General features: G+C 37.6%; 3 protein-coding genes across 3 annotated transcripts; 1 reads left to right on the top strand and 2 right to left on the bottom strand.

The window, feature by feature from the left end:
• Positions 1 to 460: 460 nt before the first annotated feature.
• LOC115967872 lies at positions 461 to 4004 on the bottom strand. The gene is made up of 2 exons (XM_031087026.1): positions 3456 to 4004; positions 461 to 3271 (listed from the first exon to the last, which is right to left on the bottom strand). The coding sequence occupies exons 1-2, from the start codon at positions 4002 to 4004 to the stop codon at positions 461 to 463; spliced, it is 3360 nt and encodes a 1119-aa protein (XP_030942886.1).
• Positions 4005 to 18459: 14455 nt separating this feature from the next.
• Positions 18460 to 22292, top strand: LOC115976037 (vacuolar protein sorting-associated protein 2 homolog 1). Its single transcript, XM_031097111.1, has 5 exons — positions 18460 to 18693; positions 19625 to 19755; positions 20958 to 21062; positions 21606 to 21866; positions 21999 to 22292. The coding sequence occupies exons 1-5, from the start codon at positions 18657 to 18659 to the stop codon at positions 22134 to 22136; spliced, it is 672 nt and encodes a 223-aa protein (XP_030952971.1). The 5' UTR covers positions 18460 to 18656; the 3' UTR covers positions 22137 to 22292.
• Positions 22293 to 23857: 1565 nt separating this feature from the next.
• LOC115978126 (RING-H2 finger protein ATL46-like) lies at positions 23858 to 25118 on the bottom strand. Its single transcript, XM_031100149.1, has one exon. It carries the CDS (start codon positions 24725 to 24727, stop codon positions 24149 to 24151), a length of 579 nt encoding a protein of 192 aa, XP_030956009.1. The 5' UTR covers positions 24728 to 25118; the 3' UTR covers positions 23858 to 24148.
• Between the last annotated feature and the right edge of the window lie 322 nt (positions 25119 to 25440).

Below are 25440 nucleotides of genomic sequence, written 5' to 3'. Positions count from 1 at the left end.
TCCTCCCGTTGGAGCATTGAATTTTGTCTTTATGGAGTGAACGTCTGTTATTTTTATGATGGTATTTATAGCCATTCGATGGGGAAAATTGTGTAATCCCGTACTACAAGGTCAGCTTGCTGACCTTGTAGTCCCAACCAATAAATACATGACACTTCATTAAAAAAAAAAATGCTTACATAGGCTTTCATGCCACATCAACTCAATAATCTCTCTCATCTTTAACGTCTGTTAACTCCGTTTGTGTGAATTCTTTTTTTTTTTTTTTTTTTGAGAGGAAACTGGTATTTCATTCACAAAGAAAAGGAGTACAACAGAGGTCATCAGCTAACAGAAATTATCTAAGGCGTGACTAGAATAGATCAACTAAAAAAGGAGGGATAACACCCTTCCAAAGATTAGAAACTTGATTACACTTGGCAACTTGGGCTAGCTCATGAGCAGCCCTGTTGTAATCCCTTTACACATGTTGGAATAAGCAGAAGAAAAAATAAGAACTTGCAGACTGGATGCTTTGAACAAAGTGACCCATTGAGCCACCAGTCTTCCCTTGAGAAACAGTTGAGATGACTGAGGAAGCATCTGATTCAAATATAACATGAGTAAGGTTCAGCTCTTGAGCCAAAAGAATTCCCTGTTCCAAAGCAATAAATTCGGTCCACTCAGCTGGGAAATGCAAAGGCAGAGCCTTACCAAGAGCAGCAATAACCCAACCAGATTCATCCCGGATGATCAGTCCAACACTTGAGATGCCACTGCCATCAATGGAACAAGCACCATCCACATTAACTTTAGCAAAGCCCAATGGAGGAGCAGCCCAGTTGTGAAGAGGAGGCTGCAAAGGTGTATAATCCCATGTGGAAGCTTCTTTAAACTCCTTGACGATGTTCTTAGCAAAATCCCAGATCAGACCAGGGGGCAGACCACTTTCATTATGGATGATCTTGTTCCTGTTGTGCCAAATTGACCAGGCAATGGCAAACAAAAAATCCAGGTGCTTGTCTAGCAATGGAGAGCAGAAGTGGAGCACAAGATCATTGAAATCTTTCACATTCAGCAACTTCTCAATTGGACAATCTTGCCAGAGTGACCAAATCGAGAGAGCTAAGTCATAAGAGATTAAGGCATGGGTAAGGCTTTCAGGCTCCTCATCACAAATTGGGCAGATGCAAGACATTTGAATACCTTTTGTAGCCAACTTGGATAGCACAGGAAGGCCATTAACACAAGCACGCCAAGAGAAGATCTTAATCTTTGTTGGGAGTTTCAGAGACCAAACTTTCTTCCAAATCCGAGCCATTGGGTCACCGGAAGAGCATTCTCCATCTTCCATTGTGTTTAGGATTTTAGATGCAATAAAGTAGGCACTCTTAACTGTAAAATCACCCCTTTTGTTACCCATCCAAATGAGTTTGTCCTCCGGTAAATTGTGACATAGAGGAATTTTCAAAATTACATTAGCCTCAAAAGGAAAGAAAAGGGCTCGGATCGTTTCAGCTTTCCACCATCTAGTCATCGGATCAATGAGGGAGGAAACCATTGGGTAGTCCTCAATGGGGCGAGGGGGGGAAATGACCTTGTATGTTGAGGGGGTTGGGAGCCATTTGTCTCCCCAAATGTGGATAAGGCGCCCATTTCCAACTCTCCATCTTGTTCCATTATGTAAGACCTTTAGGCTATTGAAAATACTCCGCCAAGTGTAAGAGGGGCTGCTGCCTAAATTTGCATGGAGGATGTCACAAAATGGGAAATACTTTGCCTTAATGATGCGGGCAACAAGGGTGTTCGGATTTGAGAGGATTCTCCAAGCTTGTTTTGCTAGCAAAGCAAGATTAAAGGCCTGTAAATTTCTAAATCCCATGCCCCCTTGTGACTTCGGCTTGCACATTGTTTTCCATCCAACCCAGGCCATTTTGGGCTCTTGATGCTTCTGCCCCCACCAAAAACTCTGCATCATTTTTTCAAGGTCATCACAAAGACTTTTTGGGAGTTGGAAGCAACTCATCGTGTAAGTGGGAACTGCTTGGGCCACAGCCTTGATAAGAATTTCCTTTCCTCCCAAAGAGAGCAATTTACTCTTCCAGCCAGCTAGTTTCTTGCAAACTTTATCCTTAATCTCCGCAAAGACAACCTTCTTTGATCTACCAATGATAGAGGGAAGGCCAAGGTACTTAGTATGACTCGAGTCTTGCATTGGCCCAAGAATGCTTAGAACCTCATCTTTGAGTTCCTGGGAGGTATTTGGGCTGAAAAATATGGAGGATTTGTCAGTGTTGATTTTCTGCCCTGAAGTTGACTCATACAAATCAAGGATTTCCTTCAGCTTGTTGCACTCATTGCCATTAGCCTTACAGAAAAGGAGGCTATCGTCTGCGAAGAAGAGATGAGAGACTTTTGGAGCCCCTCTACAAATAGATATGCCATTGAGTTGGTTGTTCCTTGCTGCATCATTGATAAGGGCAGAGAAGCCCTCTGCACACAATAGGAATAGATACAGAGATAGCGGGTCGCCTTGTCTGAGTCCCCTACTAGGGATGATGTGTCCATACGTTGTGCCATTTATAATGATTGAGTAAGACACAGAAGAAATATACTTCATCACTAGCATGATCCAATTCTCATTAAATCCCATCCTCCTCATGACTTTTTCAATAAATGCCCATTCCACTTTATCAAAAGCTTTACTCATGTCTATCTTTTCAGCCATAAAACTATCATTCCCCCCTTTCTTATGCTTCAAAAAATGCATGATCTCATATGCCACCAATACATTATCAGTGATAAGTCTATCAGCTATGAATGCACTTTGATTTTCTGAAATAATATAAGGAAGAATAGTTTTAAGACGGTTAGCTAGAGTTTTTAAGACAAGCTTATATACCACATTACATAGACTTATTGGCCTAAAGTCAGTCATTCTTTGGGGATTATTTGTTTTTGGCACTAGAGCAATATTGGTTTTATTAATATCAGATAAAGGCATGCCAAAATTAAGAACATTTAAAACCATATTTGTAACATTAGCACCAACTATACTCCAATGTTTTTGAAAAAAAAGAGCGGACATACCATCGGGGCCAGGCGATTTAGAGGGGTGAAGCTGCTTTAGAGCAACAACCACTTCTTCTCTGGGAAAGGCTCGAGAAAGTTTTGCATTCATCTCAGGAGATACCAGGGAAGGGATGGGAGCAATAACGGCTTCTGATTGGCTCGGGTGGGAAGTGGAGTATATCTCTTCAAAATAGGAGACGGCAGCCCTGGCAATACTGTTCTGATCCCCACACCAGCTTCCATTTTTATCCCAAATACCCAGAATTGTATTCTGCTTTCGCCTATCAGAAGCCCTTGCGTGGAAAAATTTGGTATTTTTATCTCCCTCACAGAGCCAGTGAGCTTTCGCACGTTGCCCCCAAAATTTCCTCACTATCAAGGAGATCATTGATTTCCTTTCTTACCTGGTTTATCTCTTCACCCAAAGACCCATCCTTATCAAGCTGAATCAAGCCACTAAGCTTTTTCCTTTTTTCCTGAATTACCTTTGAGATTTGCCCAAAAGCAGTTGAACTCCAAACTTTAAGGTCAGCAGCACAAGCCGATAAAGTAGAGGCAATCCCGTTCGGTGTATTCAAAACATTTCCAGAACACCAAGCTGCTTTAATAACCTCCTTACAATCCTCCCTCTTTGTCCACATCGTCTCAAAATGAAATCTACGAGAACGTGGAAGTTTGGGAGCTTTTGGGTCGGATAAAACTAGAGCACAATGATCGGATGTAGAATCAGCAAGGTGGTGGACTCTGACTTCCCCGAATTTATTGATCCAATCGTTTATGGCAAACGCTTTGTCCAGCCTTAGGTACATTCTACCAGCCCCTTCTTGCATGTTACACCATGTAAAATCCGGCCCAACATAGCCTAAGTCTTTAAAACCACAGTAGTTAACTACATTTCTGAACTTCTCCATTTGGCTTTGGGGACGCAACAACCCACCTGATTTTTCCTCCATGGATAAAATTTCATTAAAGTCTCCAAAACAAATCCATGGAAGTTGGTACTGGTCTTTCAGAAAAGCCAGCAAGTCCTAAGAGAACTGCCTTAAATGAGCCTGGGGATGGCCATAAAATCCAGTAATTCTCCATTTGAAATTTGAGTTTGCCTCTGTTATAATCGCATCAATATGGTGACGACCAAAACTCTTGATTTCCACATCAGTCGCCCTTGTCCACAGAAGCGCCAAACCTCCACTACGACCATGACTCGGAACAAACAACCCATTTGCAAATCCAATCCTATCTCTAATTCTTTCCATACGCTTAGTTCTTAATTTAGTTTCCGATAAGAAAACTATTTTGGGAGCGCATTGTCGCACAAGATCGTGCAACGCTCGAACTGACCGGGGATTCCCAAGCCCCCGACAGTTCCATCCTAACGAATTCATGGCTCCCGGCGGTGCTACACAATAACCACTGCCGATACAAATTCATCACTGGAATTTCCAACACCATCACATTTCTTTTTTCTAGCTACCTTCTCATCACACTCAGAGAAAATTTGGGACCCTAGGCATTTAGTTCCTATTATAAGATTTTTGGCTTCAGAATCCTTACCTTGAGTTGGACCGAGCTCTCTAGCCAGCTTTTTTATTCTGCCTCTTCCTCCTTGGGCTTTTATAATCCCCTGATCAGACCGTTGCTCTTTATTATCTTCAAAAGCATGGGCCATTTTTAAAGGCTTGTGTGGGCTTGTAACCTCAGGATGATCATTAGTCTTTAGAGTATTTTGGCCCATTTTGGATAACACGTCACTCACACTTTTCTGAGCATTTTGGCCCATTTTGGATAACACTTCACCCTCACTTTCCCGCATTCCAGAGACTTCCATAGGGGATGGTGTAGGCTCTCTATCAAGTGAGACCACTTCTTGCCTCTGGACCCGCTCCTCTGTCTTTAAAATGTCAAATCTGATCCCACTTTTTGCTCTCTGACACTCTGAGTTGCCCAACACATCACCTCCCCATACCTGATCGGACATGCCAGAAGATTTCAAATTTTTTGAATCTTGCATGCTGCCATGGCTAGTGCTTTCTCTACCATCCGATGCCGGAGTATTTTGGAGCTCATTCTCAAGAGTTTGGCCTTTTGCATTGCCTTGATTATCACTACCGGTATTGTGACTGTTGAAAGAAAAGCTCTTTGGTCCATTGTTTCCGCCCTTAGCAGAGCCATTCGCCCTTAACCATTCTCCATATTGATGCGTGACATTCTGCCCATCCAAGCAAGCATTACAGTGCTTTATATCATGACCCATCTTACCACAGAAGAAGCAGAATGTTGGGAGCCTTTCATATTTGAAGTTGACCCAATATTTATCTCCTTCCAAACCCACAATGTTACCTCCTCTCCGTAGAGGTTTGTCAACTGGAAGTTCAACCCTTATACGCATAAACCTCGCCTGGTTAGATTGGTTAGCACGCTTGTCTATCTCAATAAAACGCCCCATGCTATTTCCTATGTCCCGACCAACCACTTCAGTCAAGAGCTCAAAAGGTAAGCCCCAAAGTTGAACCCAAAATGGGGAGTGGGTAAAAATTATGTTTTCAGATGTGAGGCCTTTTTTCCATCTGCAGAGAAGTAGCAAATTATTTTCAAAATTCCAAGGTCCATAATTTTCCACCCATTCCATCTGATAACGAGAGCCAAACTTGAATTGAAAAGTATTGTTTCCCACTTCAATAATTCTTAGATCTGAACCCATTTTCCAAGCTGCCCTAAGTGTGCTCTTTAGGGCTCTTGTGTTTTGCTTTCTGTCCGTGAGAAGGCTTCCAAAAAGGCTAAGAGAGCATTCCTCTAGGAGATTTGCTCTGCTATGATCTGAGATGGGTATTACCGTTTCTTCTTCTTTAGTGAGGCTGAGATGTTGAAGACTATTCATAACTTCTTGTTCCATGGTGAGGTAGAACGGTGAAACTGGGGTTGAGATGCCCCACAAAGGGGAGGAAAAGGCTCTACCAGAAAAAGGAGAGGAGAGAAATCTCTTACCAGTGAAGAGAGAGAGAGACTCCTACAAGGGAGAGAGCTAACATGATGGGCTTCCCATTATGGAGTGAACGTCTGTTATTTTTATGATGGTATTTATAGCCATTCATTGGGGAAAATTGTGTAATCCCGTACTACAAGGTTAGCAGCTGACCTTGTAGTCCCAACCAATAAATACATGACACTTCATTAAAAAAAATGCTTACATAGGCTTTCATGCCACATCAACTCAATAATCTCTCTCATCTTTAACGTCTGTTAACTCCGTTTGTGTGAATTCAAAAGTTAAAAAAGAAAAATGATAACACCATACAATTTGGAACAAAATACCACATAAATCTTGGAATAATGCTACCCTGACCAACTGTACCACCGATTGTTTCCCATTTAGGATTTAGTGATGTGGACTTTAAAAGAGATGACTTCTTGGCCGTTCTTTTTGTTTGGTAATTCACAAGGAAAAAGAACAAGAAAACCATCAATCAAAAAAAGTAACAATCATATATACACACATATAAGATGAATCTGGTAAATAAACATGAAAATTAGGATTTTGAGGAGAGAAAAAGCGGTAGGGATCTAGAGGTAGAGCTTCGAACGGTGTTGTCCTTGAAGACCTCTTCGACGATGCAATGGTCGAAGCCATAATTACGGAGGGATTGGCTAAAATTTGGGTTGGATTTCACTCCAAGGAAGGCAATCACAAGTAGGCTCTTGTAGTCTTGGATAGAGGTATTTTGAATCTTTGATGTAGAATGAATATTTTAGGAAAATGAAGATTGAAAATTTTTAAGTTTTGAATTCTATACTGAAAAGTTTCACAGCCCCACTTATTCCCAATCTTTTTTTTTTTTTTGGATGAAATTCCCAATCTAAATTTTGAATTTACTCAAACGGAGTTAACAGATGCATGTTAAGATGGGTAGGGGTTATTGAGTTGATGTGGCATGAAAGTCTATGTAAGCATTTTTTTAGTGAGGTGTCATGTATTTATTGGCTGGGATTACAAGGTCAGCAAGCTAACCTTGTAGTTCTGGACTACACAATAATTTCCTGTTCATTAGTGAGTTCATGCTACTCATCATTTATTGTGTGTTTAATTATTTGTTGGTTCGTCTATCTTTAGTTTGATCTTTATTATTTATGACTATTGTAAGGACCAGATTTAAGTCCCTAGCCCAAAGTATAAATGAACTTAGGCCCAAAAAGCCCAATATAATGAATTTGTAGAGAGTAGGTTGGAAAACTGGGCTTTAATGAATTAGACAACAAGTAAAGTAGATTTTGATGACAAGAAAATGAAGCTAGACTGGTTTATTCTAAAGAAAACTGTCCTCAGCACAATCCGAGGAGATCAGTTCTTATATATTGATTCTCAAGAAAGTACATTCTCGAAGCTGATTTCTTCAGGGAAGTCTTCTATCCAGATTGGCTAGTAAACGTGGTCATGGTAAAGAAGAGCAATGGTAAGTGGAGAATGTACGTTGATTTCACAGACCTAAATAAGGCCTGCCTAAAAGATAACTTCCCCTTGACACGAATTGACCAACTGGTAGATTCAATTGCTGGACATAAGCTCTTGAGTTTTATGGATGCATTCGCTAGATACAGCCAAATTCTTATGAACGAAGATGATCAAAAGAAGACCTCGTTTGTCACCAGCCAAGGGTTATACTGCTACAAGGTTATGCCCTTTGGACTGAAGAACGCAGGAGCCAACTACCAAAGATTGGTGAACCGTATGTTTTCTCACCAAATCAGGAGGAATGTGGAGGTGTACGTGGATGATATGCTGGTGAAAAGTAAGGACAAAGCCAACCACTTGGACGATTTAAAAGAGACCTTCAGCACACCAAGAAAGTACAATATGAAGTTAAACCTTGCAAAATGCGTTTTTGCTGTTGCTTCAAGAAAATTCTTGGGAGTCATGGTGTCCCAACAAGGTATAGAGGTAAATCCAAATAAAGTAAAAGCAATAATTGAATTCAAATCACCAAAGACAGTGAAAGAGGTGCAAAGCTTGACAAGAAAGGTTGCAGCCCTAAACAGATTCGTCTCTAGGGCAACAGACAAGTGCATGCCATTCTTTAAGGTATTGAAAAGAGTTTTTCAGTGGATTGATGAATGCAAGGAAGCCCTAGCCAAGTTAAAGGAGTACCTGACGAAGCCACCTCTACTAAGCCCCTCGGTGATGGGAGAAAAGCTGTACCTCTACTTAGCAGTATCCAACACTGTAGTAAGTTCGGCATTGACTAGAGAAGAAGGGAGCATCCAAAAGCCAGTTTACTATACCAATCAGGCATTTCAAGGAGCAGAAGCAAGTTACCTAAGGATGGAAAAGATAGCTTTCTCATTATTGGTCGCCTCTAGAAAACTCTGTCCTTAATTCCAAGCACACCCTATCGTCGTCATGACAAACTAGCCCATAAGAAAGACGATGAACAAGATAGATGCAGCGGGACGACTTATTCAATGGGCAATTGAATTGGGCCAATTTGACATCGAATATCGGCCTCGAGTAGCAATCAAAGCCCAGGTACTGGCGGACTTCATTGCAAAATTCACTTACCCATGTAAGGAAAAAGAATCCCCTATGGAAATATGGACGGTCCAAACAGATAGGTCAGCCACGAAGAAAGTTGGAGGAGTAGGAGTAGTTCTTATACCTCAAGAAGGAGAAACATTGAAATATGCAATCAGATTGCAGTTCCTAGCAACAAACAACGAGGCAGAGTACGAGGCATTGTTGATAGGAGCAAAGAGTCTCATTGTCCAAGCTGATTCTCAGCTAATAATAGGACAAGTGAAGGGAGATTATGAAGCCAAAGAAGAAAGGATGCAGAAGTATTTAAAGATCGTCCAATGTCTCTCACATCACTTTGATAGTTTAAACTTTGTGCAAATACCTCGAGCCAAAAATGAAGAAGTTGATTTTCTAGCAAGATTGGCCTCATCAAACGATTACAATGCAACCTCTGAACTATGTGTAGAGATAAGGGGCCAGCCAAGCACAAAAGGTGAACAAGTCTTGACGATAAAAGAACAAAACGAGTGGATGGCTCCCATCGTTTGTTACTTGAAAGAAGGATGGCTCCCAGAAGATAAAATAGAAGCAAGGAAGATGTAGATCAGAGCAGCTCGCTTTGTCATTATTGACGACAAGCTATACAGACGAGGATATTTGCTCCCATAACTAAGATGCGCTAGTTCAGAAGAAGCAGATTATGTGCTCCGCAAGATACATGAGGGAACTTGTGTAAACCATGTTGGGGCAAGATTCTTAGCAGGAAAGGTGCTCAGAGCAGGATATTACTGGCCAACCCTACAGAAAGATGCATACAACATCGTCAGAGCATGCGATAAGTGTCAACGCTTCGCAAATGTCCAGACGAGACCAGGAGAGACAATGACACCCATTTCCTCACCATGGCCCTTCACCCAATGGGGCATTGATATTATGGGTCCATTCCCTCTAGGGAAGAAACAACTCAGATTTCTAATTGTCACAATTGATTACTTCACAAAATGGGTAGAAGCAGAGCCAGTGAAGATGATAACATAGGCTAAAGTCACAAGCTTTGTGTGGAAAAACATCATTTGCAGGTTTGGAGTCCCACATGTCATAATATCAGACTATGGAAAGCAGTTTGACAACCCTAAGTTTCAAAAATTTAGCCAAGACCTAGGAGTCAAGAATCACTATTTTTCTCCAAGACACCCTCAGGCCAACGGCTAAACAGAAGTGACAAACAAAAGTGACAAACAAAAGTTTGCTCAAAATTATCAAAACTAGGCTTGAGGGGGCAAAGGGGGCATGGCTTGAAGAACTACAAAATGTCCTTTGGGCATATAGGATGACCACAAGAGTTCCAACAGGAGAAACACCATTCAGACTGACATTTGGCATTGAGGCTGTCATACCAATGGAAGTAGGATTGACTTGCTATCGAGTCAAAACATATGAAGACTAGAAGAATTAGCAGGAGCTTAACAACAATTTGGACCTAATTGAAGTCAGAGAAGAAGCTATGAAGGAAATGGCCAAGCATAAGGAAGCAATGACCAGATACTATAACAGAAAGGTTAAGGTGAGAGGGTTCAACACAGGAGACCTCGTCCTTAGGAAGGTGTCTCAGGCAACAAAATACCCATCCCAAGAAAAACTGGGACTAGCATGGGAAGGGCCCTACGAGGTAATCTGTCATTCCAAATAAGGCTCATACTACCCGAAGTCCCTAGACGGCCAGAAACTGCCTCGACCATGGAACATAGAACACTTGAAGAAATCCTATCAGTAAGAAATGCTTTACATTTCAAGTTGCCTAATCTTCATATCAGTATGGGTGACAACCATCACTCTCGTCATTCATAAGATCAATAATACATGAAAGCATTATCCATGCGTATTCATCAATGATTATCCATGATCTGTCATGTGCAATACGTATTTATCAATGATTATCCATGATCTATCACTATCAAAATGTGTGCAACGTTTAGGAGTCGTCCTTGAGAGACGTCTCAAGGACCTCCATCATTGAAATTTCAAATCAAAAGCTATTCATGCACAGCCAACGGCATCATAGCCATCAAAGTTGTTGATACACAACTACCAAAGTCGACTAAATCAGAGTTGTTTAAACACAACCAATATAAGTGTCATTCAAGACAAAACAAAAAATAGTTAACCTAAAAGACACTCCAATACCACGACTCTAAGTCAGGAGTAAAACACAACATCGTCATTCAAACATGACTCAATAAAAAGATGTTCAAACACAGCTAGAAAATACTAAGTTGTTCAAACACAGCTAACACATGACTCAATAAGAAGCTATTTAAACACAGCTAAAATGTACTAAGTTGTTCAAATACAACTAAGATTGTCATTCAAACATGACTCGAGAAAAAACTGTTCCAACACAGCTAAAAAATACTAAGCTATTCAAATACAACTAACATCGTCATTCAAACATAACTCAATAAAAAACTGTTTAAACACAGCTAAACACAACTAAAAAATACTAATGTGTTCAAACACAACGAAGATTGTCATTTAAACATGACAGGGGGAAAAAAAAAAGCTGTTCAAATACAGCTAAAAAATACTAAGTTGTTCAAACACGACTAAGATCGTCATTCAAACATGACTCAAGAAAAAGCTATTCAAACATAGCTAAAAAATACTAAGTTGTTCAAACACAACTAAGATTGTCATTCAAACATGACTCAATAAAAAGCTGTTTAAACACAGCTAAAAAGTACCAAGTTGTTCAAACACAACTAAGACTATCATTCGAATATGACTCAATAAAAAAAATCATTCCAACACAATCGAAGGTAAAAAGTTGTTCATATACAAGCTAAGTACGATAGAGTTGCTCAAATGCAAGCTAAACATAAAGGTTGTCTCAACCAAGGTTTTGAAACTTAGACCGTTCATTGAACCGTAAAAAGGAGAGGTTCAAGGTTTTTAAGGTCGAACCAAGGTTGAACTGGGATCAAACCGTGATGACATCATGATTAATTTAATAATTATTTAAATATAAATAAATATATTAAATTTGTAAATATTAACAAAATTTACTAAAAATATCTTAAAAATTGAAATAAAATACATAAAATAGTACATTATAAGGTTAATAAAAAATAGTTCAACATAAATAAGCATAAAAAGAAATTTTATAATTATCCTTTCAGAGAAATCATTTCAATTAACTAAAAATGACTTTTAAAATAAATTCATAAATTGCATAGGTATTATTCTTAAATAAAAAGTTAATTTAGTAATATTTAATATGTTGATAAAGATGACATAGAAGTTTAGAAACTATAAATCATGTAAATTTATTATAAATTTAATAATATTGCATATTAGCTCCCAAGAAGAGCACTTGGTCTGTTGGTCATCAGGTCATGGCTTCAGTCTTGCTTACAAGGAAAGGAAGTCAATATCGTTCTGGAGAGTGTTTTGTTTTGGTCATGAAAACGAAATATTTCGGTACCAATTAATACTGGTGTACCGTTTCGAGATTACCGCTAATTTGATATATTTATATATGTTAAGTTAAATCCCTATAATTTGTAAAAAAAATTTAAATTTAGAAATAAATAATTCACTTAATATGTTAAGCTTTAGTTAAAGTGTGAGCTAATTAGTAATATTAGGCCATTGATGTATTTACTATTTACTATTTAGTTGATAATAATAATAATAATAATAATTAATGTCTTTTTCTACCTGCCGCTGGAAACTTCTAAGGTTTTAAAAAGATTTTAATTAAAAAAATAAAAGTTTTTACAACTTTGAATTATCAAGTTAACGTGGGTTAGTGTCCTATCAAAGGCACACTGCCCAAACTTCAAGTTTAAAGGCCATAAAAGCTACACATGTCCTCAAAAAAATAAAATTTAAAAAGCTATTACTTAAGTCCACCATCCATAAAACTATAAGATAAAGTAAGAAATAGAAAAGAGGGAAGAAGTCTGGCTTTTAGGACTCTACGTGAAGAAGAAGAAGATTAGAAGAACTTGGTGAAAGGATGAACGGAAAAATAGAGTCACTACTAGAACATCATGGCGACAGTGAGGATCTGAGCTATCTGGTTTTTTATTCTTATCCACTGGCATCGTTTATTTTGGTTTTATTTTTTTTTAATCCTGGCCGATTTTTATTTTTCGGCCGGAATCTGATATATTTCCCGTTATGGCCGGTACAATCCAGTATGCCCCGGTATTTGGAGCGGTAAGAAACAACCATGTTTGGGTACCGGTTTAAGTGTTGGTACGGTAAATACCGGTGGTACCGGTCGGTACGGTACGGTATAAACTTCCCTGTTACAAGGTGTGTGAGAGCTCAGGTTTGAATCCTTGCAGCCGCATTTTTCTTTAACTTTTCTCTATTCCATGACCGGTTAAACCAGCATACGGTTCGTCCGGTTTTTCTGGTTGAACCCCGATTTGTTCGATTCTCTGTGTTTAAAAAACCGAATTTTAGTCCGATTCCCGATTTTTTCGATTGGACCGTCCGGTCCAATCCGGATTTCAAAACCTTGGTCTCAACACAACTAACATTGTCATAAAATGTTGTCCAAGCACAAAAGAGTTGTTTACTACAGCTAAAAGCAGGAAATCCATAAACTTATCTATCATCGTCAAAGGAATTGTTTAGTTGCCCAAAACAACGAATTGTTTAATTGCCCAAAACAACGGGCCCAAAGAGAAATATTGTTCTTTCCTTGCAAAGAAATGAAAAAAAAAAAAAAATTGAAAAGAAAAAAAATAAAAGATTACTGTTCATTAGGGACAGGGTCTGCAGGGGTTATAACAGTGGCCTCTTTCATTCCTTTAGCAACGTCTATGGCTTCCTCCGTCACGTTCTCCGCTGTAGCCTCAGAGGACATGAGCTCTTTCTCGACATTGTCCATGACCAATCTAGAAAGGTCCAAGCCAGGGTGGTGCTTTGCCATCCACTTCAGGAGAAGATTAAAGCCCTCCACGTGGTACTTCACAATTCATCAAAGTACTTGTCAAAGTCTATAAAATCCTGTACTGCCGTGGCCCCAACCATAGTTGTCAGTATCATACAATACGCGATACGTATCGTGTACAAAAATTTTCGTATTGTAAGGGTATATCATAAGTGCTCATGAATTGTCCAATACATAGGTGTGTATTGTATGAATCGTATCGTATTGGTGAATCGTACGATATATAGACATGTGGGTTTAAAATGAGTTTTTTTGTTAAAATTTGTGATTTTATTTGATTTAAACAAGTTGTTAGACTTTGTTAACAAAAAATTATTGGGAAATTTAATTGAGTCTAATGAAATAGCAAGTCCATGAGTTTTTTTTCCTCCCTTCTCTTTCTCCTACAAAATTTAGACTATACTCATAACACTCACTTTTATATATGCAAATTTATTTTCTATGCTATTAATAATGTATTAAATAAAAATATAATTATTTTTTTTATTTTGTTATTATTATTGTGAGTCTAAAAAGCTAGAATGCCAAGAAAAAATATAAAGAAAAAATTATTAGAATAAAAAAAGCAAAAAAAAGAGAGTAAATGTTGATAATAATAAAGAAAATGTCTATGAAAGAATAATTTTGCAAGATGCTGAACATGATGATAACATTGACTTAGACGGAGTTGATTAGCCAAGATGATGAAACGATATTATTATTTTGGTTCATATATCATGCATTACTTCTGAGTTTAATCAATTTGAATGTGCATGTTATAAACATAAGTTAATTTGATTTATTTAGTTAGCTTTGTTAAATTGGTCATTAGTTGAATATATTTTGAATTATAATGAATATACCTTTTATATATGTATATCTATAATTATTTTATAATTTTATTAGGTGTTTGTATATTTTACGATACACGATACAAAAAAATCAAAAATTGATTCATGATACAATTCATGATTTGACAACAATGGCCCCAATGTTTTACAGCTTTAGCTTTAGGTCACCAATCTGCTTGTCCTTCAGCTTGCAGAAGTCCTTCTCCACTTGTAGGCTCTTCTCTAAGGTTGCCATGCGCTCCTTGTCATTCTTAGCTTCGGCAGTAAAAATAGCAACCTTATTCTTAAGTGTCTCATTCTCAGCAGATAAAGACTTGACCAAAGGCTCAGACATGGTCACCTTATTTTCTAAATCCAAGAGCTTCCCGGAGACGAATAGGGACTCCCCCAAAGCCTACAAAGAAATTTTCTCTCAACAGAAGTAAAGCAAAGGAAAAGGAAGAAGTAGAGATAACCAAAGACACATACCTGCACAAGCTTTTGGATGTGAGACGACATCACCTCACTGGATGACTTTGCCATCAAAGGGCTCAGATCATCCACAGAAAGTGCCTCATGGGCCTTCAAAGCTGCTGCGTCAGCGTCATCCCAGAAGTTAGGAAGGAAAGATTTACCACCAACCTTTTTCTTTTTCCTAATCTCCTCTCCACCAAAGGCAATCATCTTCAGTGACGAAGTAGGGGAGGCAGGGTGCTTAGCAGGCGAATGAGCAGGAGGAATTGTCGTCACTGGGTCTTTCTTAGAAACGTCACCAGTCTTCTTCTTGGACAAGAGATCACTAACAGTGCCACCCTTAGCCTTCTTCTCTTGGGCCTCAGTTAATTTCTGCTTGCTAAATCTAGTTGTCATTCCTGAAAGGATGAGGCAAACAGTTAAGAGAGAGAGAGAGAGAGAGAAGAAGAAGAAGAAGAAGAAAAAGAAAAAAGAAAGAAAGAAGAAGGCAGAAACACGTACTCTTTCTCATAACTTCCAAATTCTTCCGAACCTTAGTAGATGGTTCCAGACCTAAAAAGTGTAAAAACAAGGACTGAGGAGAAACAAGTTCGTCAAAATCCTTGACGGGCTCAAGATACTCCTTTACTTTCTCAGCGCGACACTGACAGCTCTTCTTCAGACGAGGATGCTGGGAAATTGCAAAACAAGAGTACTAGTAAGCCATCTATCATCGTCACTCATAAAAAAAAAGGGGGAAAAGCAATTGAAAAGATGAGAAAGACACACCAGACACAGGAACTCCCCAACTACGAAAAAACTTGGGGGCTTCATCTAAGTCCTCACTCGGGACGAACTCCCAATCACTTCTAGAGATAAAAAAGAAATTTGGCTTCCAGTTTCGGAGAGACGATGGGTAATCAAGGATTAACCTAGAAGCCTTATCCCATGGTTTAAACTCATAATAGCCGGAGTCCTTAGATTTCCTCAGACGATAAAAATGGAGAAACTCGTCCCTCCTAATGACATCACCATCATTGGCAAACATCCACACCACCATGGAAGAAACAAGGATCCACCAAGAGTTAGGCACTAGTTGTGCTGGAGTGAGATGCAAATAAGAAAAAAGTTCCTTAATGAAGGGATAAGTAGGGAAACGAAGGCCACTAGTAAAATCGGACTCGTTAAAACAAACATCATTGGCATAAGAGTGACAAGCCCTCTCTTCGTCACTCGGGATCCTAACTTTTACAGAGACAGGGAACTGGAACCTATCCTTGATTCACTACTCGTCTTTTCCCGTAAGGGAACACGAGATGTTCCAAGCTTTATAAGGGATGGAAACAAAAGTGGCCATCAAGACCACATGATCATTAGACGAGGATAACCCCGTCCCTAGGTCACTAAACCTTACCTCAGACATCTTCAGCAACCTAGCTACCTCAGCAGAATGGGAGACTAAAGGAATCAAAGAAGAAAGGAAAAAAGTATATGGATAGTCCTTCCCTACGAAGGAACTGACCCTCTCAAGACACTTCCCTCTACGAACTCAAGTAAACTATCTAAATGAGCGAAAAAGAAAGCTATCGAAGGACAATTTGCTCTAACAGCAGAATAATCTACCATGGAAGAATCAGAAAAGAAGAAGAAGCGTGAAGGACTTACCAGGAAACGTAGAACAGAGAAAGGAAGCTTGGAGGAGAGACAAACCCTAGAACATAAAACTAAATAAGGAAAAATACAGAAGAAAGGAAAAAGGAGGGAAAAATGCAAAACAAGCAACCAAAACTCACGTGGGAAAATCGAGACATGTTCACACATTGAGCACATCATAACCGTACACGTGGTGCCCAACCACTTAGACATCAAGTCATCATAAATGCGCAATACACAGAATATGAAGCATCAAACGAATTTGTTCTTATCTCATCTAAAAGACGAGAAAACGAACGAAGGGAGCAGCTGATGAACTTGAAATTTATGGTTGTCATTATACGCAGATCGTCATTCACCCAGAGAAGACGTTATGCATTTATTACGCACATTGATGACGAAACATAAAGGACAGAGTAACGATCACAGAATGAGCTGTGATTTCTAGACAAAGATTTTGTAACGCATTAGCCGTTGAGCATAAATGCAGAACATCATTGCCCATTAATGTGGCACATAACTGTAAAAGAGAAGACAACAGAAGTTAAAGGTACACACAAATACTCTACAAAATCACTCTCTAGAATCTTACTCCCTTACTGACTTAAGCATCGGAGGCAGTTTGGCTAACGCCACACCGGCGTGTTACTCTTCCACCCAGTTTATTTTTCAGGATTCTCATCTACAGAGACGACTCCATTCGCAGCATCGTCCATCCGCTACAACGAAGAGCTCAACTATTGATTTTTTGCATTATCATACATCAAGTGATTAATTCTATAGGAGGTGTTTCACATGCATATCATAGAATTATGTTAGTTAAGAACAACACAATCATTTTTGTTTTGAAACTTTTTGATTAGGAAAACATTATTCAAATGGGACCAAATATATTTCATTAAATTTTTAGCGTTAGCCTTCAAAAATACGTGCACACACTTGTGTTTATATACATATTTATGAGTTAGGTTTAAATCACATATGGTATAACATTATTTGTTATAATTTGAAAAAAATTACACTACTTAAATTTGTATACTCAAATTTGTATTTATTGTATGCAAATTGTGACAAATCCATTAAAATAAATAACGCTATTATAAAGTGTTTTATTTTGTTTTGTTTTGTTTTCCAAAACTATATTCACCACCATCTTCACAGTTAGGGGTGTGCAGAAAACCCGCAAACCGTCCAAACCCGACCCAACTCAACCCAACCCACCGGGTTGGGTCGGTTTTTAAGGCTTAGCGGGTTGGGTTGGGTTTCAAATTTTTTTTTTTAATAGCGGGCCAAGTTGGGTTTGGGTCATAAAATTACAAGCCCGCCAAACTTGACTCGACCCACTCATATATATATATATATATATATATGTTTAAAATATATTATATATTTAATAATTTAAAAAAAATAAAAAAACCAGAGCACTTCCTTGGTTCCTACTATCATATATAATATAAAATCATATTAGTTCTTTTAATATATATTATATAATTAATAAAAAAATTTTAAAATTTTAGATATATTTTGTTTATAATTGAGTTAGGAACTCATGTATATTTTGTTTATAAGTAAATTATGATACTAGTTTATTTATATTTTGTTTATCAACTCAGTTGGATAGTTAGACATATTTTTTTTATAACTGAGTTGGAATATTAATTTATATATTAATGTATATTTATCAACTTAGGTGGCAAGTGTGATATATATTTTTTTCTGCTCAATTTAATAATAATAGTAATAAAAAAAATTGACCAACCCATGGGTTCAATCCGATCCAACCATGTGAATTGGATTAGGTTGGATTTATGTAATAAATTGGGTTAGGTTGAATTCTTTTTAACCCACAATAATAGATTGGGTCAAAAAATCCTGTTAATCCGACTCAACCGGCCTATCCATTCCCTTCACACATGCACACAGCAATCCCCTCACAGCTTTACGTGTGAAAAACGAATAGCACAGCGCCACAGCCTATTGTATTAAGCAAACGAAGAAATTGGGCCCTACCACTTCAGCTCACCACGTGTGAACGACCTCAACGACTGTAAACCGCGTAAAAGCGTTGGACGATCAAAAGGCCTCTCTCTCTTCCTCTATAACTAAGCATCGGATCAGATCAGATCAGATCAGATCGAATTTGCTTCTCAAAGACATTATTCAACAAAACACGAACTCCAAAATCTTCAAATTCACAGTTTAGTTTTCGATCCTCGTCATGAGTTTTCTTTTCGGAAAGCGAAAAACTCCCGCAGGTTTCTTCCTCGAACCTTGTTCTTTTTTGGTTTTTTTTTTTTAGTTTGTTAATGAAATGATTTATAGAAACAATATAAGTTTGATAAATTGTACAAATTCATTGTTATCTTATATAGAATTGCGTGTCTGTGATAGTTTGGAATTAGATACATGTTTTAATTTTGATTCGGAGTCAACTTTGCGATCGTTGTTAGGTTTTTGAAAAGCTTGACTGCTTTTTCAACGAGTGAATTGGTGGATTGTGAAATTAATCTATTGTTCAAGCTGGATTTAATTTGATTGAGAAAAAAAAATTGAGCAAAATCATAGTTAATTGAATGTATAATTTGTTTGATTTTGATTATCATTATTTGGAGCATATTTATTTAATTTGATTGGATTGAAGAGAAGATTAAACAGATTTAAAGGTAATTGAAGTGTATATATTATATATATATATATATATATATATATCTATCTATTTTATTGTGATTGTCTTTTATTTGGGTATGTTTAATTTGATTGGAAAAAAGAAAATATAATTTCTTCGATTGTGATTATCGATTATTGAAGTATTATGTTGTGTATTAAGATTAAACAAACTCATAGGTAATTTATTTGACGAGTATATAGAAGATTGCTTCACTGCTACACCTCACAATCTATTAATAACGAGCATGGTTTGCAAAGTAATAACAATATCATTGTATACGAGCCCTATTCTATCCGATAATGGATTTCAGAATTTTGTGAATTGCAAGCGTCCTATTCATGTACAGGCTCACAAAAATTGTGTTGTGTAGTCTATGGCTCCATTTTGGGTTATTGTTTATGTGCCTAGGTATAATTGGGAGCAGTGCATTGTGTTTGTAGTTATGATTAGCTTTAGTTTTAACTGATATATCGTTTGTAGACTCAAGTATGCATGGTTTCAAATTTTTTTCTCTTCAGAACTTCTGCGGGAGAATAAGAGGATGCTGGACAAATCTATTAGAGAAATCGAACGGGAGAGACAAGGTCTACAAGCACAGGAGAAGAAACTAATTATGGAGATAAAGAAAAGTGCCAAGCAAGGGCAGATGGTATGTCATAGTTTCCTACTACTTGTGTGTACTCCTTGTTTCATCGAATAGCATCTCTAGTTTTATTTATCTCCATATATGTACTGGTTGAGCTACTCCTTATTTTACCATACTGGTCCGTGAAGCAGATGAGGAATCCAAATACTGCTCAACTGTGACATAGGCAATCTCAGTGCAAGAATTCCATTTTACGGAGTTAATATCTTATATACATTGGCTTGACAAGTCTATGCTTATTAGGATTTTTTAAATCTTTTGTTACCTTATTTTCTGTTATTTCTGAGTTTGCTTTCATGGTGGAATGGATGTCATATTGAGTTTTAATTGCTCCACCTTTGGTTGAGGTGAATGTTCAAGCATGCTGGTGCTGTTATAGTGTCTTAGATATTCATAAAGTGTTTCTCTTAATTCTTAACTTAAGACAGAGGGTAAAAAAAGGAACAACAAATTAATATGACATATGGTGCTTCTCTAGGTGAACAGTATGTCACATGAATTTTCATAATCTCTTTCTAAGTGTGTATTGTTGGATTCTCCCTCTCCCCCACCCCCCCTCTGGTTATAAGATAAAAGAGTCTTTTATTGACATATCAGTGTCCTAAAACCCAGGAGTAATGCGATGTCTGTTTGACGTGAAAAATGAGCTTTGTTGTCTGATTAGTCATCAATTTCTACAAAATTCAATACAAAAAAGGAGGTGAATTTCTAGCTTTAAGAGTATTTTGGATCTTTCAAGCAAATGCAGAAGTTCATATCTTCTTCTAAAACATGATCTCTCTCTCCCTGGATTGGTAAGTTTCATATGCACCTATTGGGTTTTGAACCCATAACCTCACCTTTCACTCTGTTCTTATTGGGGGAGGAAGTGCCATTTGTGTTAGGACTCATTGGATCTCATGTTTCTAGTTCACCACCACTTTCATCTTCCACTTGCTTTCCTTAATGTATTTGTGGGTATTATCCTTTAATTTTATCTAACTCTGAGAAAGAAGTGGGTCCAATTTATTATTGCTTTTCCATTTGTGAAATATTGAGAACATATTTTGGTCACAAATCTGTCTGTCCCAGAATTGCCTAATTTATGGCCGATATTGAACCTGGTTTACGTTTTTTTTTTTTTTTTCATTCAATGGAGGCCGATAAAACAGGGTTGGAGGCCACCTCACTAAAATTATCCTTAATTTGATGTAATTTTCTTCCAGGGAGCTGTGAAGGTGATGGCGAAAGATCTTGTTAGAACGCGACATCAGATTGAAAAATTCTATAAGCTTAAATCGCAACTACAGGGTGTATCCCTCAGAATTCAGGTATTTCATTTTATGCTTTCTGTGATATGCTTGTATTGTTTCATATTGATGGCTTGTATTTCCTCTATTTGTCTATACTTCTTTGTCTACTATATCTGAGAGCCTGTTGTATTCTTATTCTTTTGTAAACATGGTAGCAGAAGATAATTGTGTTTTTTTTTTACTTTCTATAGGGGGGAACTATTAGCCTTATGCTATATAACTATTTGAGGTTTTCCGGTTACCACTAGTGAGGACAGCTAACTACCTAATTTAAAAATAATTAAAAAAAGAAGAAGAAGAAGTGATATATGTCCTGTATGGGAGTTTAAGTTATACTTGCCTATCAAAAAAAGAAAAAAAGAACATCTAAGAAAAATTCTGGTTGGCTATGAAACCAACATTTTCTTGCTAGGGATGTATCATATTAAAATATCTATATCTATAGTAATGTGTATCTCAGTCTTACTTTGAGCCTGATGGTTTGGGTCTTGTTTGATCTCATGAGTTGACAGAATGTTGTGTTTATCCCATTGTAATTCTAAACTTTGGATTTACTTCTAGACATTGAAATCAACACAAGCGATGGGGGAGGCAATGAAAGGTGTGACAAAGGCAATGGGCCAGATGAATAGACAGATGAACTTACCATCATTGCAGAAAATTATGCAAGAATTTGAGAGGCAGAATGAGAGAATGGAATTAACAACAGAAGTGATGGGAGATGCTATTGATGATGCTTTGGAAGGGGATGAGGAAGAGGAAGAAACAGAAGAACTAGTCAGTCAAGTTCTTGATGAGATTGGGATTGACGTTAATCAAGAGGTAATTCTATCAGTTTTCCCCTTCTTTGTCCTCGTGATTGACTTTGCAAACAAGGCTGTTATCCTTGTGTGTATAAATCAAACTATTGGATCATAATTACAATGTCTTAACCTGTCTTAATTTGATGCACAGCTTGTTAATGCACCATCATCTGCCGTTGCTGCACCGCCAACCAAGACTAAGGTTCCACAAGTGGAAACAGCTAGTACTGATGACACTGGAATAGATAGCGAGTTACAGGCAAGGTTAGATAATTTAAGAAGAATGTAAGTGAAGTATTTTGTATAATATAAACTTCAGATCTGCTGTATAAAATGAAAGTCCATTTGGCTGTATGATATTTATGAAAATTGTGCCAGAATATATCAACTCATGGTTTGAATCACAGTGGAGTTTTGAATAAAATCATACTTAGTAAATTTTATACATCAGGAAATGAATGAATAATGATATGTGAGAAGTATTGGCCAAATATGCCTGTGCAGGCACGGAGGTGATCACTGGTGTGATTCTATTGGTGTTCAAACCTCTGCAGAATGTTTAAATTATATCTAAATTTGCATGATACTTGGGATATTGGATAACTATTGCTTTCCGATTTTGCTCATAAAAAAGATACAGCGAGGAATAAAAATTTATATATTGACCATTGGTATTGACTTTAGGGTTTAAAACCTTGAATTTTCAAGACTAGCTAGCAGAATAGGTTTTTTTATGTGGAGTAACTATTTTTCAACTGCAAGTACTGCTAAGCTCTTGAAGTCATATAGAATGTCTTCCCCTGTATATTAGGGGATTTGGCTAGGGTTCAGTGTTCCAATGCAGTGGACTTGTCTAAGATGATACACTTTGCCCCGGTGCTATTTCATAGGCACATTGGGAATGTAAATAATTGTAACCATATGCATATAAAGTGACAGCAATGGAATGCCAATCCTCTTGGCTTTATTTGTGAAGTCTCTATTCCTTGGTAGTCAGAAGCCCAAAGATCTATGAACTAACCCATGTTTAGCTAGCCAACCAAACAAATGACAAGATGGTGACGTGTGTCTAATTTTGACCACATGTAATGATCCTAATGGATCCATTGCATTGCAGCATTGGAGGCACTGAACTTAAGCTTTGCCTGTGTATTAAGCTCTATCTCCCTTGCTTGAAAATAAACTTAGATTGATCCAAAAGTGAGATTACATTAAAAGAGCATCCACGGCCACATCTTTTAACTTTCTTAACAGAAGACTAAGATGCTCCATTGAGGCGTTGCATCCTTTTTGAGAGTTTGTGACTGTTGCATCCTTTTTTGAGAGTTTGTGACTGCTTCAACCATGATAGCCGCATTGAACTCTACTATCTATTCCATTCCCTCTAGATTGTCAAACATTACTGCCCATCTTAGAGCCATTGCTTCAGCCAATTCAACATCGCATGATTTAATGATATTTGTCCAAGCTTTATCTTTCTGCCTTATGGATGGTTATGTACCATAACTGCTGGGCAGCCGTGCTTTCTTCTTATTGCTGCTGCTTTTAATATTAATCTTGATAAAGCTCTCCGATGGGGAGGACCAGCACCCTATAGTGGGAAACTTCTATTCGATCAGATAACTCTAGTTGTTCATGCTACTAGGTGACACCGTTCCCCTCGGAGATCCTCCTCCAATTTCCTTGTTTAGGTTCATGCATACAACATGATCTTGCATAAGCCTTATATTTATTTTCTTTTTTTAGTTCCTTAGCTGCGGAATAGGCCTAGTCTAAGCCAATTAAGAAACCATGTTTTAGCCCAATTATGATACGGATACAGACACTTCTAATAAAAAGTGTTTTAAGTTTAGAAACTTGTAAAGGTTCGGATTAGCTTTCTGTTTATTTGTTGCAAGTGGATAAAACATAAAAGTATGCTTAGCTTAACCTAAAATAATTGAAACCTTAAAAAGTTGTATATAAAAAAAAATGCTAAATAAACTAAAAAAATAAAAGTTAAATCAAATGTACTATTAGAATGCTAATTGGAACTAAGATCTTTGCACAAAAAATTATGAGTGATATGTACATAGTGGACCTCCACGGTTGGTTCATCTAACTTAATCCAGGCATAAATGATACAAAACATCTTATATCCCATTAATGCAATTTGCTTCCTAGATATTCTTACATTCTTATCTTCCTAATAGGCCCACAGACACCAACCCCCCACCATACACTCAAGGCTATCAAATTTCCCATCCCAATCAACAAACATGGAGAAAGAAATTTATAAGAAGAAATAAATTAAAATCAAAATCAAACGGTGGTGTTTGAATCCACCAAACCTCGAGAACTGGCTTGCTGTGTATACACGACATGTCGTTGACACCTTAAACCCACGGGTGCCCTACAAAGAGGACAGTCGGAGTGAGAGTAGAGCCACATATCTATGCACAAAGCATGAAAGGAGTGCTTGCACCGTGGCAGTTTCCTCACTTCTTCGCCTTCCTCAAAAACCGACAAGCAAACCGCACATTCATAGTCAACAACATCACCACCACCACCACCACCACCACCTTGTTGATCTTGTGCCAATCCACTTTCTTTCTTGTACTTGAAACTAGACAACAACAAGAAGTTCCTGTTCAAGTTGTTTTCATAGCCCTCATGATTACTTGTTGAGATTTCTAAGAAAGGGTTTGGTCTCTGTTGTCTCTGGCTATTGCGCTGTGTGCACCACTTAATGATGATAAGGTTGTATAGTGCTAACACAAGAGCTGCGGTCCCAATAACCACAAGACCATAATATAACATGGGCATGTTCGATTTTGGTTGCAGTAGTGGTGGTGGGGGACTTGGCTGTGTAAGGGGGTTTCGAACATGAAGATCTCCCATTTTTGGGTTTGTGAGAAGAAAAGAAAAGAAAAAAAAAAACAATTGGTAAGGCTTTTTAGCGACTCTATAGGTTATAGTTTTAAGGTTATTAAGCAGGCATGACTATCTCATCAAAAAAGAAAGAAAGGTAGGCATGACTATTCGTCTTGCAAGCAATTATGTCCTAGTCTAATTAATAAATTAAGTAGTTAATCTTAAATAGCGGTGGTTATGTAATCGTGGAAATAAAGTATTCGAAATTGTGAATCTATGGGCCAAAGAATGAAGACAAAGTAATGTCCAAATCAGCAGACTGAAAGAACAAGGATGGTAATGAGAGGGACCGACTTCTAGTTGAAGATAAGATGCTATAGGCTCTCTCTAGCTACAGGTTGATTATTGATAATAGGAAAGGTGGCTGGCTGGATATATATACTGATTATTTATATGACAATTATTCAAACTAGTTTGTCCATTTTAGAAAAAGAATTTTGTTTTTATTCTCAATTCTTTGAAGTACTAGAATTCTATCCTCTACGGTACGGTCAAGGAATTAAAGAAATTTACAAGCTGCTTAAGCTGAAACGGGATCGGTAATTGTCTAATAATTGAGTCTTCGATTCTCATTGGTGCTCCTCTCTCTCTTCTTCATTAATTTATTTTTCTTCTTCGTCTTTACAACTCAATTGTCGATTTAATAAATAGTTTTGGTAACGGAGGCCCCAGCTTCATTA

Source organism: Quercus lobata, chromosome 2, assembly GCF_001633185.2.
Source record: "Quercus lobata isolate SW786 chromosome 2, ValleyOak3.0 Primary Assembly, whole genome shotgun sequence".
In the NCBI taxonomy this organism is placed as follows: domain Eukaryota; kingdom Viridiplantae; phylum Streptophyta; class Magnoliopsida; order Fagales; family Fagaceae; genus Quercus; species Quercus lobata.
This window is presented reverse-complemented; position numbering and strand designations above follow the sequence as displayed.

Bases quoted from the DNA above. Each gene is read 5' to 3' on its own strand.
- LOC115967872 (XM_031087026.1), bottom strand. From the start codon at position 4,004: ATGGAGGAAAAATCAGGTGGGTTGTTGCGTCCCCAAAGCCAAATGGAG. The intron at 3,272-3,455 runs GTAAGAAAGGAA...TGTGGGGATCAG, and splicing joins TGGGTGAAGAGATAAACCAG to AACAGTATTGCCAGGGCTGC.
- LOC115976037 (XM_031097111.1), top strand. From the start codon at position 18,657: ATGAGTTTTCTTTTCGGAAAGCGAAAAACTCCCGCAG. The intron at 21,063-21,605 runs GTATTTCATTTT...ATTTACTTCTAG, and splicing joins GTGTATCCCTCAGAATTCAG to ACATTGAAATCAACACAAGC. The intron at 21,867-21,998 runs GTAATTCTATCA...TTTGATGCACAG, and splicing joins GGATTGACGTTAATCAAGAG to CTTGTTAATGCACCATCATC.
- LOC115978126 (XM_031100149.1), bottom strand. From the start codon at position 24,727: ATGGGAGATCTTCATGTTCGAAACCCCCTTACACAGCCAAGTCCCCCA.